A 19,821-nucleotide genomic window follows, 5' to 3' on the forward strand; every position below is an offset into this window, starting at 1 on the left:
TTTCAGTCATTATTGCTTCAAATATTTATTGCTTGAGAAAATTTTCTTTTCCTCTCTGCGTCAAATTATGGATACATTAGACTAGTATTGCCCCTCAGGTCTCAAAACTTTACTTTTTTTTTTTTTTTTTTTCCCTTTCTCAGTGCTTTGGTTTGATCATTTTATTGGCTTATCTGCCAGTTCAGTCTTTCCTCTTTGTCCCATTTAGTTATGCCCATCTAATGAAACTTTTTCAGATAGTGTATTTTTTCTAATGAAACATTTTCATAGTGTATTTTTCCAATTTGTACTTTTTATTACCAGACTTCCCATTGGGTTTCTATTTCTCTGCTGAAAATTCCAATCTGTCTGTTATCTCTTTTCCTATAAATTCTTCAACGTATTTTAAGATCATTCGCTCTTCATCCTATTACAGGGGTCATCTGTACATCTACTCTAACAGTTTCTTTTTCTTTTTTTTTTGAGATGAATATCTGTGTTGTACAGGCTGGCCTTGAACTCATGTGCTCAAGTGATCCTCTCCTGTCCCAGCCTCCTGAGCAAGTGGGACTACAGGCATGCACCACTGACATCCAGCTTGTACAGTTTCATATATTGATTTTTGGATCATACAACTTTTCTTTGCATGCTTAGTAACTGTGGACTTTGGGAGACATTACAAAGATTCTGGATTCTGTTTTCTTATAAAAAAATGTTTTGTTCTGGCTTTACCCTATTAATGGATAACCTTCATGCTGTCGAAGTTAAGCTTTGTTAGAGTAAATTTCTTTCTGTTTTGTCCCGAGTCTTAAAGCACAGCCACTAGTATATTGTCATGATTCCTAAAGCCCAGAATCTTTTGGTTTTCAATGATAAACATGAAGTGTATTACTCAATCCCCTAGTAGAACTTGAATTTCAAAATTATCCTCAAGTGATTGCTATCCCCTACTCTATTCTTTAGATTTTACTGCTTTCTGCTGGCTTCCTTTGAATATCCCACTACACAGGTACAATTTTGGAATCCAATAAGGGCTTGAAAGGAATATGCAGCAGATTTGGGGGTTTACTTCTCTCAGGCCTTTCCGATACATTCTTTCCAATTTCGAGCTGTTCTAGAAGCACTACATGACTACTCAGCACAGCAAGATTGACATTTGGCTTGAATTCTATTCCCAGATAAATTGCCCTGTAGGTAAAAGCCCTTTAATGTCAATTTCTCCTAATGTAGGATTTTGCAGAATTTCTCTCTGGTTTTCATTGTTGTCCAGGGTATTCTACTCACTGCTTTTAATATTTGGTTCAGAGTTTATAACTATTATTGTTAAAAGAGTTACAAAAATACTCCATTATAAGGTTGCAAACTCTGAAATCTCAAAAAATTTTAAATAAGTAAAGGCAAAATAAAGTTTATCATTTATTTACAATCCATTAGGATAAATACCCACTTTGTGCAGCTGTACCCTTTAATTCATTTTTTCTGAAATAAGTACAAAAGACCAGACTGAAATTGAGACAAGCATTTAAAGGAAAATCCTTTGACTCAGAGTCCAAAAAAAAGTGTAAATGGTTCATTTTACCAAAAGAATTAGTTTTTGTACAAAATATAAAGAATTTTACACTATAAACAAAGACTGCTGTATATGTATTTAAATAAGAATTCTACCTGTTTTTCCTCCAGTTCTTCTCAAGCACAGAGCATATATATGCAAGCCAGAAAGCTAATAACCTCAATGGGCGAACTGTTTCAAAATAAGCTTTGACCCTAATACATCTGGAAAGATAGAACTGATTTTTTTGGCTCAAAGTTCAGAACATTAATAGTTTCAATTTAGTTTACAAAACTCTGCCATATTAACATGAAGAGCACACCAAAGCTTCATATTCAAGCATTATCTTTTAAGAAATATAACACAGTTCAACATGAAATATAAAAGGTTACAATCTATGACTAATATTAATTCAGAAAATATCCACAACTTCTATTTTTATTGAAAATGACCAAACCAATCCCTTATCTCCTACTACATAATTCTACTTTCATGGCCCTTCTATGCAAGAAACACAGCTTAAAATTTGGTTGTAGTACATCATAGCACTACCATTATTCAGACTTAATCAGCAAAGCAATGTTTATACATGGATGGTCAGTAATATAACTGACTCAATTTTTATATTAACTTGACTTATAAGTTTAACACTTGAAATCTTTGCTATCTAAAAACTTTCCCAATAGAATTATAAATCGTGATAATTTTAAAGGAGATTAAAGTTGGGCTGGAACCATAGTCCTTTAATGTATATCCCTTTCTAAATAAAAAAGAATTTTATGAGCTTTATTGAAAAGATTTTGAGATTTCCCAATTCTTCTCATATATATGTTTATCACTACTTTTCATTCTTGGTATTTTATATTTGATGCTTTAACATTTGATAACATTAAAAAGATGCACTTTACTCATGACCTAAAAGAGCACAGCTGTGGCTTAAGGTTTTTTTCTTCTATTCATCGCAACTCATTTTTATCATCCAGGGAATTCTAAAATCATGATTAAAGTTATGGGTACAAACAGCATTCAATTCTAAGAAACCATACATCTATAGCTAGACAAATCTTTAACAAATTGAAGAATAAAATTAAGGAGAATGTATAATCTTCATTAAAAAATTCTTGTCGAGTAGGGGCAATTGTATTTTTATGTATTCTTTCAAAATGGCTTTCCTAAATGAAAAGTCTTTGTTACTACTACAAAATTACTCTTTTCACCATGACATTCTACATAGCATCCTTTAAGCACCAAAGAAAAATTCTGTAAACAAACTTAACCAGTAAACTAAGGGCAAACATCCATTTGCCTTTATTTTAATATTTAAAAGGCCATGATATGAGTCTCTACTTTCTACAATGACATATAATAAAAGTCCAGGCATATTTATACGAACAAGAACAATTACTGTACATTTTGGGGAAACAAAAAGTTAACAGACTAGAACTTCTTAATAAAGTAAGCACAAGAAACCTATAAAATGTATGCAGTGTATAAAAATTCAGTATTGTAAGTTTCAGTGAAGGGAGTCATAATTATTAAGAATAAAAGATGATAGTTCTACAGGTTTATAATTATTCTGTAAACAGTAAGTAATAAGCAATAAATTAGAAACGTCTTAGCTCCCAGTATTTCCCTTTTTTCTCACTGGAGCCACTTTTATAGCAGTTAAAATTGGCTCTCTTAAGTATCAGAATAATTCTACCAGAAAATAAATTTCATCTGGAATAAGGTAAGTTTTGACCTTTTAGGAAAAAACCTGTAGATATATGAAGACTGATCTACATGTTACATGACAGAGTAAGCCAAACCTCTATTTTACCAGATTTCCTTTGTTGCTCTATTGCTTTCTAAATTGTTTGGCAGTAATGTAATAGAAAAATAAAAAGTAAAAAGAATAGAACAACTGTGTAATATTGTAGATTTGTGAAGGAAAAAAGCCTCAAACTAGCTTTTCCCTATTGCTGTTAGGAAAAGTTTCATTTGGCACACTGGATTTTTAAGAAGAAAAGAACAAGGAACAAACAAACAAACAAAGAAACAAGAATGTTTGATATTCCAATCACTGGTAGTTAAGACATTAGGAAAGAAAAATAGGAAAAATTACTATTGTAAGAAAAAAACAAGACAAACAACCAAAGGCTCTGTGTCTTCTACCATTCACTGTCTCTGGAATACTTTCATCTGCAACACAATATACAAATTATTATTTACATTACAATTATATTGGTAAAGAAGACCAGAATCAGCTTTTCTTGTGCTCTACCTTACAGTGCCCATTGAAATAACCATGAACATCCAAGGCAAGAAGGCCTTAAACAACAAAATATTCCATTCATGTTGTGTACTTTATTTGTTGTCACATTCATCTTCAAGACTGGAGCACAAATAATTTTAAGACTTTGAAGAGTTTGTAAACTTAAGAGTTTCTGTAGTAGTTGGTAATTGTTCATTGAAGATCATGTGTTTCTTTCTTGCTAAGTAAAACGTTCTGCAGGCTTACAAATACATTTCTTTAAACGGTGGTATCTCCAAAGTCCTTGTTCCACCGTATGTATGCTTCTAAGGTTTGAGGACTCACACTGCGTTTTATCTTTTTCAAGGATTCCGTGAAGTCAGACAATCGAATATTTCTCATCTAGATTTTTAAAAAGCATATGACACACAGTAGTTAACACAGTTATGGATTAAAATAATGACACTGCTGTTTATTAATGTCATTATGGAGAAGTGTATTCTTAGAAAATCATGCCAATCATTTTAACACATTTTCTTTACTATATGTAGGCAAGTTTGCTCTATAAGATACCTGACACAAATGCTACACTAATGTACTTCTCCCCCTTTTACAATACTGGGAATGGAACACAGGGCATTCTACTACTCAGCAACATCCCCAGCTCTTTATTTTTTATTTTTAGGTCTTGCTTAGTTGCCAGGTTGGCCTTGAATTTGTGATCCTCCTGCCTCAGGCTCCCAGGCCACTGGAATTATAGGAATGTACCACCACGCTTGACTACTGATAGACTTTTATAACTTGTGTTTATTTCATAAGTATTAACATTTTGAAGCATGTTTTCTCATTATAACACACACAAACACATACTCATTACAGAAAATTTGACACAGGCTGGGGATGTAGCTCAGTTATAGAGTGGTTGCCTACCACGTGCAAGGCCCTGGGTTAGATCCCCAATACTGCAAATTAGAGAGAAAAAAAAAAATTGACAAAATACAGACAAGCAGAAAAAGGAATCACTCACAATTCCACAACTTAGATATTCAATCAACTCTGATTTATATCCTTTCAACTTTTTTTCTATGTTGCTTCATGGAATTATGCATTGTGAAGTCTTACCACAAGTATACTCCAGCTAAATTCATACTAGGTTTTATTAGAAAGGAAAGGGGGAAAGGGGTGTTACAAGAAACAAATGGGAATTTAAACATTGCTCTTTAACTGTAACATACAGGATGCTTGTATATGAAATTTTCTAATATTAGTATTTTCTAATATTACTATTGCTTATAATGCATTTATATTAATTTGGTCGTATTTTCCAAAAATTTATATTGCCTTTAGAAACACAGATTAAAACAGTGCTGAGTTAATGAATATATGTATCTAATTTTTTTTTGGAGATGGGGGTCTTGCTATTTTGCCCAGGCTGGCCTTGAACTCCTGGGTTCAAGCAGTCCTCCTGCCTCAGCCTCCTGAATAGCTGTGACAACAGGCACAGCCACTGTACTTGGATTAACTAAGTATTTTTATGTATTTGGGGATTGAACCCAAGGCCTCATACATGCTAAGCCATGTTCTGTCACTAAGCTATACCCCCTGCCCTATCTAGGTATTTTTAAAAGGCAAAATGGAGTGTGGCACAAAATGGTCTATGTTAAAAACTACCACTAGTTATACCTGTGTATTTGGACAAAATATAAGTTAAAGAATTTTAGATAAAACTAACAACTTTTATCTATAGTCTTTCCAAAATCCCCCTTATGGGGGTCAGGAGGGTAGCTCAGTGACAGAACATGGCTTAGCATGTATGTACTTAGAGTGCTTGCTACCATGCATGAGGTCCTAGGTTTGATCCCTGGCATCAAGAAAGAGGAGTCAAGAGGGGGAGGAGAAGGAATCAAATACCACTATTAAGTATTTATATATTTTTAAATTATTTAATAGACCCTATGTAGTACTATGTGCCAGACTATTTTAAGTGTTTTCTAAATATTAACTTATTCAGAAGGTTACTGTCAAATTATTACCCAAATCACTAGATTAAAAATAAACTTAACAAATCTGAATGAAAGTATATAGCAGAACTAAGGATTGAAAGACTGTCACCTGGGTTTACATAGTTAATAGGGTGATCACAAAAAGTACCACTGATGTCACTTCTCATAATTCATTAATTTTTAGTTTTCCTAAATTTTAGTAAAATATAATTTTATGACATTTTGAATGATTATATTTTTAGGTATGTTATATAGTAATTCTGAAATAGATGTACTCTCTCAGAATGAGAGGAACTCATGACATTTTTAAAAAAATGTCTTGCTGGTTATGGTGGTACACACCTATAATCCCAGTAACTTGGGAGGCTGAGGCAGGAGGACTGCAAGTTCAAAGCCAGCCTCAGGAATTTAGTAAGGCCCTAGGTCACTTCGTTGAGACCCTGTCTCAAAATAAAAATTAAAAAGGGTTGGGAATGTGGCTCAGTGGTTAAGCGCCCCTGGGTTCAATCCCCAGTACCAAAACTAAATAAGTAAGTAAATAAATAAATCAGTATTGTTACTACAGTAGGCTAATAGTACTGCTAAAAAAATAGAAGAGTATGAATTTCAGTATCCAGAGACAAATTATTCTCTAATAAAATGAACCAGCATTCCTATAAAGTTGCTGATTCTCTCTCTTAAGAAAGGTTAACAATTCAAGATGTGCCTGGAATAACTTGTTCCCAGAAAGAAGAATGCTTTTCGAAGTTCTAGAAGTGTTGAGAGGGCTCATCCCAATTAAGCCATTTTCACTGGCCAACTGTCACCCTTTGAACAACAATAAATTTTTTAAAAAATTGATTTATAGATATGATGGCTAGCTTCTGAGGATCTCCAAATGACCTTCACCTTCTACATATGCATGTGTGCAACCCTCTCCCCTTGAATGTAGACTGGACCTAAAGAACCAAATATAGCAAATGTGATGTGATGGGATTATACAAACTATAATTTCCTTTCTGCTGGCCCTTTTAGCCTTAATGAAGCTAACTGCTTTGTTAGAGAGGCCTAGATAGCAAGGAATTAAAAGCTGCCTCTCGCTAGGTGCCAGTAAAAACCAAGACTTTAAATCCAACAACTCATGAGGAAATAAATCTGGCAAAAGACCATATGAGTGAGCTTTGAAGCAGATCTTTCTATAGTCCTGTCAACATCTTGATCACAGCATTGTAAAAGACACTGGGCCACCATCTTGGATGTAACCCTGTAAGAACAACCTGAAGTAGACTTGTCTAAGCTGTGCCTCAATTCTTGACTCTGTAAAACTGTGATATATAAATGTGTGTTGTCTTAAACTGGTAATCTAGGAGTGATTTGTTACGCAGCAATAACTACCTCATGCAACAGAATTATCTTGTTTTAGAGTCATGAATTCATGAAAGTTTCTTCTGAGAAAGGAAAATAAATCTTGATGTGGTGGCGCACAACTATAATCGCAGCTACTGGGGAGGCGGAACCAAGAAGATGGCCAAGTTTAGGGCCAGCCTGAGCAACTTAGCGAGATGCTGTTGCAAAATAAAAAGGGGTTGGGGAGGTGTTACCTAGTATGTATGAGGACTTAAGTTCTATCCTCTGCACTGCAAAAATAAAAGAAAATAAACTAAAATGTTCTTTACTCCTCAGATAATTCAGGTTGACTTTATTCAGTGAAGAAAAAAATGCTCCAAGTTTGATTATAGGTATACTCTCAGGATTGGAAAAAACACACACAGTAATGACTATAAGAGCCCACTATCAATCTCTTGTTCTCATGAAATAACCATGGACAGACTCCTGAGAAACTGTATTTTCTAAGGAGCCACCTACTTGTTTCCAGGAAATTATTACATTAACAAAAGTATATCAAAGTATTCCATTTCACAAATAGCTTTTCCAATAATTCTCACATCAAGATTGTAAGAAGCAGTCTATAAATTCCCAATCTATTTTTAAAAAGGCAAAGTCACATCTGGAACTCAGAGGATTTTGCCTTCTAAATACACTGGGAATTTCTAGACTGCTTCTTGTTTAAATTCACATGCCAGATGGTGATTTCTAATTCAACACTACCCCATGACAATTCCCTTTATTCTGCCTGGCTTTTCCAAAGGACAAACAGAGTTCCAAATTCATGCATGCAATGGCTATTTCCTCATCTTTAGTCTAAGGGGCTAGAGTACCTATCCTGACTCAAAAGCAGGGGGAGTAATGTGTGGTGAAGAAATAGTTCATACACAATGCTTACTTTTTTAGAGCAAAATGCTACTGTGAAGCTGGGGGTGTAGCTCAGTGGCAAAGTCTGAGCTTAAACATGTATAAAGCCCTAGGTTTGAGCTCCAGCACTGTGCAGGTGGGGGACAGAGAGAGGCTGCAAGAAAAGTGAGGGTTTTCTGAGTAATGCAGTTGACTAAATTGACAATGTACAAGTTGCCTAATCAGGCAACCTCAATTTTACTCCAGCTTTGAAGAAAAAGACTGCCAAAATGTACTCAAATATACTCATTCTCTATATTAACAGTTTACTATCCCTTCAAAAGCTGTTGAAACTAGGGCAATAAACAAAAAATCTCTGACAGAAAAGTTAAAAACATAATTGAAGCCTGATACACAAATTTTGCTCATATAACTATAACCATCCTGTATATCCAATGTTATATTTTACATGCAAATTTTTCCAAATACTTTAATGTCTCATGAGGTTGCCGTTCATATTAAGAAAATACAATAAATTATATTACCACAGTACATTTTTTTTGGTACTAGGAATTGAACCTACTAGCACTTAACCACTGAGCAACATACCCAGATCTTCTTTACCTTTTTTTTTTTTTTTGTGGTGCTGGGAATTGAACCCAGGGCCTTGTGCTTGTGAGGCAAGCACTCTACCAACTGAGCTATCTCCCCAGCTCCCTTTTTTACTTTTTATTTTGAGACACGGTCTTACTAAGTTGATTAGGGTCTTGCTAAGTTGCTGAGGCTGGCTTTGAACACGTGCCTCCTAAGCTGCTGGGATTACAGGTGTGTACCACCACACCCAGCATAATAGTGACTGTACTGTTTTTAAGGAGGAAAAAAGACTGAAAAAACTAACAAAATGGAACATTAAGGAGTTATATAGTCACAGGGTACTTTACATAATGTATGGAATCAAGTTTTTAAATAATTTTTAATATTTACATTATATAATTTGATAGAAACTTAACGGCTACTTATATTTTTTGACCATTACCAAAGAACAACATGAGACTAATTTCACAGATCCCATATTTTGAAATGAAGTTTTTTTTTTCCTAGTTTCTGATCAAATAAGCTAAAAAACCCCAGACTAACAATGTAAGACTTATAAAGGACCAAATTAAAGAAAAGTAATCATAAAATAGGATACCTCACTGGCAGACATATTCTTCACCTGTTCTGGTTTCAGTTCTGTAAAATGTAAAAGTCAGTCAGATACTTAAAAAAAATAAAAGATTTTTAAGTTTAAATTGTTTAAGGGCAATGCCAAGTATAATGATCTAATATTATCTGTTTCATAAATAGTTTTATTAAGAGACACATGTTAACATTGAGAGCATATGCAATTTATAAATGCTTACAGTAGAAAACATTTCTTCTTAGAAATAAATGGAAAGGAGGCATTCAATTTCTTGCAAATTGCCCAAGAACAATAGAGTTCATGAATCTGACAATGAACTTAATGCAATTTGTTCTTTACAAAAAGGCATTAGTCTGTTTCTTTTAAACCCAAAACTTTTGAGTGCTTTAGAATAACAGCTACAATGTTCTAAACAAATATAAATGATTTACACTTTAGTTACTATTTCTGAGTCTAGTATTTGAACAAGATTTCATACCTCTCATAGTAAGTTTGTTCACTCAGTTTCAAAATACACATATAATTTATTTTTTATATACATATGATTATATTTATTATTTCTAAGGCAGCAGCAGTACCCCATTTCACTGAGAGAGATGTGCTATAAGTAATTTTTTAACAAATACTGTAGTTCCCCGTGATCCACGGGGGATACATTCCATAAGCTCCAGTAAATGCCCGAAATGGTAGATCATATCAAGCCCTGTCCACGCTTTTTCTTATACATACATATCCATGATAAAGTTTCAATTATAAATTAGGCACAGTAAAAGTTTACTAACAATAACTATTAATCGAACAATTATTGTAACAGTATAGTGTCATGAAAGTTCTATTCATGTGGTCTCTGTCTCAAAATCTTATTGTACTATAGGGAGTTTTCAAACCATAGGTGATTATTAACTGAAACCAAAGGAAGTGAAACTACAGGTATTGGGAACTAATGTGAAACAAAACATTTTGACTAGGTTAACATCTTATTCCTTCAGTTTCATTCAATTTTACTTTCTTAAGAGAAAAGGACTGGAGCTATACCTAGTGCTTTAAAAGCTGCATTTTCTTTGTTCTATTTATCATCACAGCCAACATCAGTGTATAACTGAGAACATCATCCACTCAGTGCCTAGCTGGCTGTGGAAAAGCAGCTGAGAATATCTAATCTCACATGCACCATAGTGAATTTAACTTAAACTATAAGAATCAGCTGTGGTATTCAGAAACAACAAATTTACTTGAATCAAAACAAAATAATGAATGATATATATTTTTATAATTGCTGAAAGGATAACCTAAAAAAAAGTAAAAAATTTAGACATTAATTTCAAGTGATATTAGAATACTAAAATGAAAAGAAAACAGACAAGAACACTTTCCCCTTTATTATTACTTTTTGCTTGTTTAAAAAAGTTTTCTTGGGCTGGGGGGTATAGCTCAGTGGCAGAACATTTGTCTTAGCATGCACAAGGCCCAGGATTATATCCTCTGCACTGCAAAATAAATAAATAAAATTTTCTTTTCCTGGTAATTTCTCACTCCTTACCTATCATGAAGTAAAACTTCTTGTCTGCAATAGGGATAATGGTCCACTGACTCATGGACTATTTTTATATGCCTTGTAAGCTAAGAATGGTTTTACATTTTTAAAAGGTTGTTGTAAGAGAAAGAGACAATGATGATGACTCTACAACAGAGACCAGATGTGGTCCACAAAACCTGAAATATTTACCATAAGGTCTTTTCATAAAAAGTCTGTTGATCTCTAGTCTAGAAACTGTGTGAAGTTTTCCACTGAGACAGCTTTACTGCTTTCACACTAATAATAAAAAGGATCTGTGGGTGGGGTTTTGTTAAATCTCTGAAGTGGAATAATAAGCAGTTCTCATGTTTCAAGCTCTTGTACACATACCTCGAATAGGACCCAGTGCTGCATCTTTTGCCAGAGCTGTGAGATCACTTCCTGAGTATCCATCAGTCATTCTGAAAAGGTAGAAGGAATAAAGAGTAAACCATTTTCATCTCTGCAGATTAAAAAATCTCCACGGAGTAAGAGGATATAAACTATTTTGCCTTTTTCAGCAAGCTGACAGTTTAGTTGTTTGATTTTAAGGGCAGAAAAAGGCCCATTTGCTAAAAGCAGAACAATTTACTCCACTGGTTCCTTATAACACTTCAAATATTCAATGTTAGACCCATTCCTTTAGATTAAGGCATATTCTCCAGGAGGCCCATTAAACTGTAAACATATTACCTGGAAAGGTAAAATCTATAAGCCACTGGTGGCCAACTGACACATAACCACATTACTTTTCTGTAAGTTAATTAGTGTTTATATTCACAAAGAGCACTCTCTTGATGCAATGAAGATAGATTAAGGTAAATTTCATTAAATGTAGGAAAGGATAAAGGCAATAGCAAAAAAAGGCACAACTGTACAGGGTGCCACAACAGAGAGAGGGTGCTGGGCAGCCAAGAGATTATTAAAGGGAATTAAAACTAGGGAATTAAGAAGAGAGGCAAGGAGGGCGAGGAGAATAAAACAGGAGAAAAAGCAGCTTCTTATCAGGTAAGTTGTTAAAACAACTGACAGATGAAACATTGCTAGCAGAATTCTTTATTGAAATGACAAAGGAGGACCTCTATATTCCCAAGTGTTTAATTTCTCTTCTCATACGTATCTGGGAACTCAGAGCTCTTACTAAAATTACTCACTATTCATGTATTTGTTAAAATTTTAAAATACTTTATGACATTTTTCAGGAACTAAAGTTAATGAGTGAATCTCTTATCTCCAGTTTCTACTTAAGGACGCTGTTTGTAAAGAAAAAAAAGTTTAAGATATAACAATGTAATCAGGCTCCTTTGAGCCCTCTGCTCAACTGGGCTCCACCCTAGGCTTGCTATAGAATCTACTTGAGTAAGAAAATTGCTAAGTGAATTTTGAAAATATTCTTCATCCTGGGTATGTGACCACCCCCCTTGATACTTTCCATCTTGGCCTGCCTTCAGTAAGAATCCCTTTCACCCCTGGTGTTTCCTGTGAGTAATTTTTCATCTACCTACCTCTATACCTTGCTTCTTGGCTACAAATGCCCATTTAGTTCTTGCTGGAATCAAAGTTAAGCCTAATCTCTATCCTTCACTGCCAGAACTTCTTGTAGTGGTTGCTATAGCTAGTGTCATGGCCCTTGTTGGTCACAATGCATCATAGAAAACAGTTCTTCAGCACTAGACATATTCAGACTTAATCAGCAAAGGAGTTTCTATACATGGATGGCTATTCAGACAGTAATATAATTTTGACTCAATTTTTATGATATGATCTTGACTTTTAAGTTTAACACTTGAATCTTTGCTTTCTAAAAACTTCCCAAACACAATTATAAATAATAATAATTTTAAAGGAGATTATATTTAAAAAGTTGAGCTGGAATAATGGTCCTTTAATTTGATTAGTAAGTTATCTAAATATTGATAATGCTAATCCCTTTCTAAATAAAATAAATGTCCATTGACAACTAAAACAAAATTTAAAAAGGTTAAAAAAACAATTTAAAAAAGTGATGAAAACAGTAAACTTTATTAAAAAAAAATAAGATAAACCAAATCAAATTACTCACCTAGCAAGTTGTGCTAGTTCTTTTTGTGTCAATGGGCTTCCTTGTTTACATAACAGATTTTTGAGTAAAAGTAGTCTGGTCTGAAAAGAAATATTAAAGTATTATCAGTGCAGTCTAATTTAATATCAGAATTATCAAAATTAATAATTCTTACTTAATAAGCTAAGAATCAGCTTAATAAAATATCCAGGAATCAGGTTCACATCCTGTCACCTTGAAGCCTTATTAATATCTGTTAAATGGAGTTAGAACTATTTTTAAAGGAGCAAAAGGAAGACTAGTAGAACAGAAGAATATGGAAGGGGGGCAGTGGGGACTGAAATCAAATTCCTTACATGTATGATTTTGTCAAAATGAATCCAACTACTGCATATAATTACAATGCTCTAATGAACAAAATACAATGTATTAAAGAAAAAGTACTTATCTTTTGAGACTTTACCTTAGAGTACAAAAGAAGACAATTCAAATAAAGGACCAAGAATGTCAAGTATCTGAGCTAGACAACCATAATTTTTTAAAAAGTTCTAGTAAGTATGAATTTATAAAGTTTGAATTTTAATATAATCAATAACGTAAGTAATTTACAGGGTTTTGCAACCATCACAATAACACAGTTCCAGAATATTTCTATCACTCCAAAAGGTTCACTCATGCCTGTTTGTAATTAATCCCCATTCCTACCTACCCATTGTTCTAGTAAACCCTGGTTTACTTTTGTTTCTAGAAATTTTATTTTTCCAGGTGTTTCATATAAATAGAATTATATAATATGAAATTGTTCACATGTAATTTCATTCATTTAATGTTTTTGAGTTTCATTTACATTACCGTATGTAGCATGTATGGCCAATTCCCTTTATTGCCAGTGTTCATTAAGTATATACACCACATTTGCTTATCCATTTAATAACTGATGAACAGTTTTCTTAGCAGTTTTTTACTATTATTAACATGGCATGGCTGCTATAATAATTCTTGTCCCCATGTCCCTGTGTGGATGTCTCCACTTCTCTTGGGTAAATTTTTTTCTTTTCTTTTTTTTGGGCAGTAGTAGAGATCAAACCCAGGGCCTCAGGCATACTAAGTAAGAGCTCTACCACTGAGCTACATTTCTAGCCATCTCTTGGGTAAATACTTAAAAGTGGAATTGCTGGGTCTGTGGTAAGTTTATACTTACACTTTTTAAGAAACTGCCAAACTATGGGGACATAGCTCAGTACTACGGTGCTTACTTAGCACGTATGAGATCCTGGATTCAGTCTCCAATACTAAAAGAAATTAAGGTAGGTAGGTAGGTAGGTAGGTGGATGGAAAGGAAGGAAGGAAGAAGGAACAGGAAAAGAATGGGAAAGGAAACTGAACCAACTACCAAACTGTTACAAAGTGGCTATACCATGAATTGGAAGACTCAACATTGTCAAGATGGTAGTTTTTTTTTCTACTGATAAAAAGAAGTTCAGATACATACCTCCTCATTTGGTAAAGATACATATACCCGTTTGATGAAACGCCTAAAAGAGAAAGATTCAAGTAATTTTAGAAGTATTTTGAATTTAAAGGTAACTCAGCTCAAGTAACATGATATGAAAAAGCGTTAACAGTGTAAGAACTGAACACATCATAGTAGTTATCAATGTAAAAAAAACGTTTTTTGTTACTTTAAAAAAAAACCCACACCACTCTGGTTAGACAGGCTCAATGGCACACACCTTATAATCCCAGCGACCTAGGAGGCTGAAACAGGAGAATTGGCCTCAACAACTCAGAAAGATCATGTCTCAAAAATAAAAAGGGTTGGGAATGTAGCTTAGTGGTAGACTGCTCTGGTTTTAATCCCTAAAAAATTCTCTAGTTAATGTTTAAAAGTCTTTAATTCAAGACATGCTAAGTTAACCATTTATTAGATGTACATTTTTAATAGCAAACATGCTTTAAAACAAACTATCTGATATAAGAAGTAGTATCATGAAGACAGATCTCTACTGTCTTCATGAATCTGAAAATGACTGCAATCAACAAGATTACAGGAAGAAGAATGGAAATTTCATCATCATCATCATACGAGGTTTCAGTTATGGATCTAAAAGAACGAAGTGCTGTTGTAGTGGTGAAAATTACACCAACAAAAGAAGATACACATCAGATCTACCATTGCAGATAATGGACACGGCTGTCAAAACATCAAGTTTTCAGAGAACACAAAGACGGCACACCATGAAGGGTAATAAAACCACTCCCTATTATTTAAGCAAGCATGTTAGGCCTGTCTCTGCAGACCATGAGAACTGATAACACAAGAATGGTAAGGAAGGACTGTACGTAGAAACCGAAAGACACATTATCTATTACAAGAAAGCACTATCCAACTTCGGTTGGATGACAAGCTGTTCTGCTGTCATCAATATTATTCAGTTGCAGAAGAATAAATCAACCTTACCTCTTATTTATATACACTTCATTGCCAGATAGGGCTTCACTGTGACCACCTGTTAGCACAGGGTATACTCTTACTTCTTTAGCCCTCACCCAACAATATCCTTCGAAAACTAGGTTTTCTAAGAAAACTCCCCTTATCCAAAGAAAAATAATAAGCAAAAAGGAAAAGTCACAGGGTTCACTTAAAAAAGAAGGGGGAGGGAATCCTAAAATAAATAAAGTAGATCAAACAAAGAACATGCGTAATATTTTGCCACATAGCAAATTAGAACTACAACCAGGTATCTTCATACAATGAAATAATTTAATGGAAAAGGTTTTTTTAAACAAGAGTTTAAGGAAATGGATACAAAGGCTCAAAGAAATAAGACAAAAGAAGGTGAAAAATAGGATATGTCAGGAATGCAAAGAAAAAGAAAAATCACCACAGAAACAGATTATAACAGGCTATAAAAGTATAGGAGAAAGGATAATAAATCCTAACTTAGTAAGAAATATAGGCCACAGACTTGGGAAAACAGGTCTTTTTGTTTTTGTTTTATTCTATTCTGAGAGTTTAAAAATAATAGAAAGGATATTACAGATAGAGGGACAAAGAGACGCAATATAATACAAAATTTACATTCAAAAAAACAAAACAAAACAAAAAAATGATTAAGAAAACTAAGTTAAAGTTAGTATTTGAAATAAATTCCAAAAAAAGGACGTTCCAAACGTTAAGTAAACACTGAATCTCTCAAAAAAATTAACAAAGACCAATTAATGTAATTCTCAAATAATTACACTTCAGTGGTTGAAAATTCTGTGTTTTGAAATTTTTTATACATTTTTTTAGTTGTCAATGGACCTTCATTTAATTTATTTTTTTATATGTGGTGCTGAGAATTGAACCCAGTGCCTCACACATCTAGGCAAGTGCTCTACCACTGAGCCACAACCCCAGTCTCAGTGGTTGAAAATTCTATCTAGTAAAAAGAAAACAAATCAGTCAAACACAGTGATGCACAATGTAATCCCAGCAGGTTGGGAAGGTGAGGCATGAGGATTGAGAGTTCAAAGCCTTAACAAAAATGAGGTGCTAAGCAACTCAGTGCTAAACAACCCTGTCTCAATAAAATATAAAATAGGGCTAGGGATGTGGCTCAATGGTGAGTGCACCTGAGTTCAATCCCCAGTACCCGCCACCCAACAAAAACAACCGAGTTAATCTATAAATGTGAAAAAAAATTAATCTGGATGTAGACTTTTACACTGTGACATCCAATTCTAGAACAATGGAGCAATGTTATAAATTCTTTGGGAAAAGAAAAGTAGGTCCAAGAATTTTATCCTGAGTCAAACTATCTTTCCAATATGAAGGGAATAAATTTGCTCAAATGTACTAGACGGTTCTCATAAATCCTGCTGTGATCATGAAGCCCAACAAGAATCAGTTTTGGAGTTTAAAGATAATTTAATACATCCAAAAAGAATTAAGCAATTTGCCTAAAACCATAAAGTGAAGGCTAGTTCTCTTGATATCATTCCATACATGACCAAAGTCCTTATTTAATTGGCAATAAGAGACCAGGAGATAGCAGCAGAGGGAGGAAAATATTTTAGTCTAAAATCGAGAGTAAGGAAATAAGAAATAAGAGATGAACACATGAGTAAATACATGTCATAAACACTTGTATTTATACATCAATAGCTCTACCTGAGAACAGCCTCATCAAGCTCTTGTGGCCTGTTAGTGGCACCCATTACAAGTACTCTGTCATCTCCAGCAGATTGTACCTATAACCAAAAAAGCATTTTTTCAGTACTTTTAAGCAAAGTAACGAAAAAGAAAAATACATATTTCTAAATGGGGTCATTTAATAGGAATACACACACACACACACACACACAACAAAACAAAACAAAACAAAAACAAAAACAAAAAAATCCTGCCACAATAAAAATTTCACAGCCATGCATGATGCCCTATAATCCGAGTAGCTTGGCAGGCTGAGGTCCTTAGCTACTTAGCAAGACCTTGTCTCAAAATAAAAATAAAAAGAACTGGGTATGTTGTTCAGTGGTTGAGCACCCCTGGGTTTGAACTCCAGTAACAACAACAGCAATCGTATATACTCACTCCATCAAATTCTATTAGAAATTCAGTTTTTAGACGTCTACTAGCATCATGCTCCCCTTCTCTTCTTTCACACAAAAGGCTATCAACTTCATCTACAGAAAATCAAAGGATAAGACTTTAATAAAAGGCCAAAATATGTGTATCATCTATAAGTAATCTAGTTTATATGTTATTAACATAGTGTATTCTACTGAATTCAATAATCTTCAATGTCACCGTTCTTTAAAACTTTTTATCTTTTCTATCAAACCTCTCCATATTTATAAAAGGGAATATCAAAAGTATTCAACTAATTTAGTGGGAAAACATTCTCACCTATGAAAATTATAGAAGGCTGAAGTTCTCGAGCCACAGCAAAAAGAGCTCTCACCAATTTCTCACCTTCCCCCACCTGAAACAGGGCATAAGTATTGTTAAATACATAAAAAGCAACATTATTCCAGTTCTTTAAATTTCATGATTGACAACCTAGAACCCAGGACTTTAATTTCTCTTTCTCACAACAACTAAAGATTTGGTATGAGGAACTGGGAGTAGTTAGTGTGTGTTACTAAACTGTATCTTATAATATTAGAAAACAGACTATTTACCTTAATTGGTAAGCTTTCCTTCCTACCTAACGACCTTCCTTCCTTATTTCTGAACTGGGAATTGCAGGTAGGTGTGCTTTACCACTGAGTTTTTGATTTTCAGATAGGATCTCACTAAGTTGCCCAGTTAGCCTCATACTTGTGATCCTCCTGTCTCAGCCTCCAGCATTCTACTTCTTGACCAAAATAATGATTATGCAAATATTCACTTTGTGACAATTCACTGAGCTGTATATTTATAATATAAAAACACTTTCCTACATGCATTCAATAAACAAGGTTAAACAATAATTTAACATATTAAGATAAATATGTAACTTTTTTTTTTTTTTGCAGTGCTGGGGATCGAACCCAGGGCCTTGTACTTGCGAGGTGAGCACTCTACCAACTGAGCTATCTCCCCAGCCCAAATATGTAACTTTTTTGTAGATAAAACATCGAGTTTAATAATTCTGCAAAAAATTTTCTCAAGATATATCAGAGAAGCTATATAACAATAATAAATGATTCTAAGTCTTTAAATTTGAGATCCCATCTAAGGTAAAATATTCAGCTATTCTTACACTCTAAGCATACTGACAAACTGGTATGAGACCAAAAGAAGATAACTAAGATAACTGAGAGAAAAAAAAGTAAATATAAAATTAAATTCCTTTATGTTTAAAAGGCTATTTCATAAAAAAAGAAAACTTTTGTTACATCCACTTTATAATCTTTTCTTTTTTGAGGGGGTACTGGAGATCAAACCCAGGGGCATTTAACCACTGAACCACATCCAAGTGCCCCCCTGTCCCTTTTTTTTGTATTTTATTTAGAGACAGGTCCTGAGTTGCTTAGGGCCTCGCTAAGTTGTTGAGGTTGGCTTTGAACTCATGATCTTCCTGCCTCAGCCTCCTGAGCCATGGGGATTATAGGTGTGCACCACTGCTGTAATTCACTTTATAAAAATTTTAAAATGCAGGTTTCAGTTAGACATAAGAAAAAAAAATGTACTGGGTGGAACTGACCAAATTACAGTCTAGATACTTCAAACTTCCAAAAAACAACCTTGCCATGAGATTGTCATTGGATTAGGGGCTAAAATCATGAACTGTACCTTGTTTCACAAATCATGAAGATAAAAGAAAACAGACTTGAAATGAGTATAAATAATCAAATGCCAAATCTCAGAATCTTATAGGTAATGTTTTTTTCATTTACATTTCAGTCCAAGTAAGTTTGCCAAAACACTTTTAACCAAAAGATTTTGATAAGGAACAGAGACTAATATGTCACTGGGTAACAAACGGAAAAGGAAGGGACAGGAAGGGGAAAGACAAAGTAGTACAGGTTGACAGATACTATCTACTTCACAGTTTTGCAATACACCAGTTCTACATACTAGACAAATTATTCTTGCTATGCCCTGTAGTTATGCCTGCTCTACCCCAAAACTGTACTAAGCTCTTCTTTGATTACCACTATACAGTTAGTGGCAAGTAAATGACTGTCACATGTATTGAAAAAGAACAACAACAAAAAAAAGATTAAAAAAAAAAAATGAACTGAAAAAGAAATCTAAATTATGGGGTAAAACAATAATAATTTAAAAACTTGGAAAACCTTGGGTTATATTTTAGTTCAAAATCAGAAAACTAGAAATACTCAATTTAGGTCATTAGTCCATCTGTCTCACACCTGGTGGTGTGAGATCCCTGAGATAGTCACCTGAAATTTAAATGTAAAGTGATGGTATTTGTTATGGGTTGAATTGTGTTCTCCCAAACCATGTTGAAGTCCTATTCCCAGTACCTATTAAATGGTGACCTTAGTTGGAAACAGGGTCTTTCAGATGACCAAGTTAGGTTGAGGTTATTAGGGGCAAAACCAAATTCTGAATGACTGTTATCCTCATACAA

The 19,821-nt window shown here is 34.0% G+C and overlaps 1 protein-coding gene across 4 annotated transcripts in view; it reads right to left on the reverse strand.

The window, feature by feature from the left end:
- Positions 1-1,382: 1,382 nt before the first annotated feature.
- The window catches only part of Spast (spastin), a 58,497-nt gene continuing 40,058 nt past the window's right edge, over positions 1,383-19,821 (reverse strand). For all 4 annotated transcript variants that reach the window (XM_047522475.1, XM_047522472.1, XM_047522474.1 and 1 more), the window contains 8 exons: positions 17,649-17,724; positions 17,334-17,425; positions 16,911-16,990; positions 14,247-14,289; positions 12,776-12,855; positions 11,065-11,135; positions 9,168-9,208; positions 1,383-4,163 (listed from right to left, as the gene is read on the reverse strand). In XM_047522475.1, the coding sequence (XP_047378431.1) occupies positions 4,041-4,163; positions 9,168-9,208; positions 11,065-11,135; positions 12,776-12,855; positions 14,247-14,289; positions 16,911-16,990; positions 17,334-17,425; positions 17,649-17,724 (606 nt within the window). In that variant the 3' untranslated portion in view covers positions 1,383-4,040. The remainder of the gene's footprint in view (positions 4,164-9,167; positions 9,209-11,064; positions 11,136-12,775; positions 12,856-14,246; positions 14,290-16,910; positions 16,991-17,333; positions 17,426-17,648; positions 17,725-19,821) is intronic.

This window comes from Sciurus carolinensis, chromosome 13 (genome assembly GCF_902686445.1).
Source record: "Sciurus carolinensis chromosome 13, mSciCar1.2, whole genome shotgun sequence".
Lineage (NCBI taxonomy): Eukaryota > Metazoa > Chordata > Mammalia > Rodentia > Sciuridae > Sciurus > Sciurus carolinensis.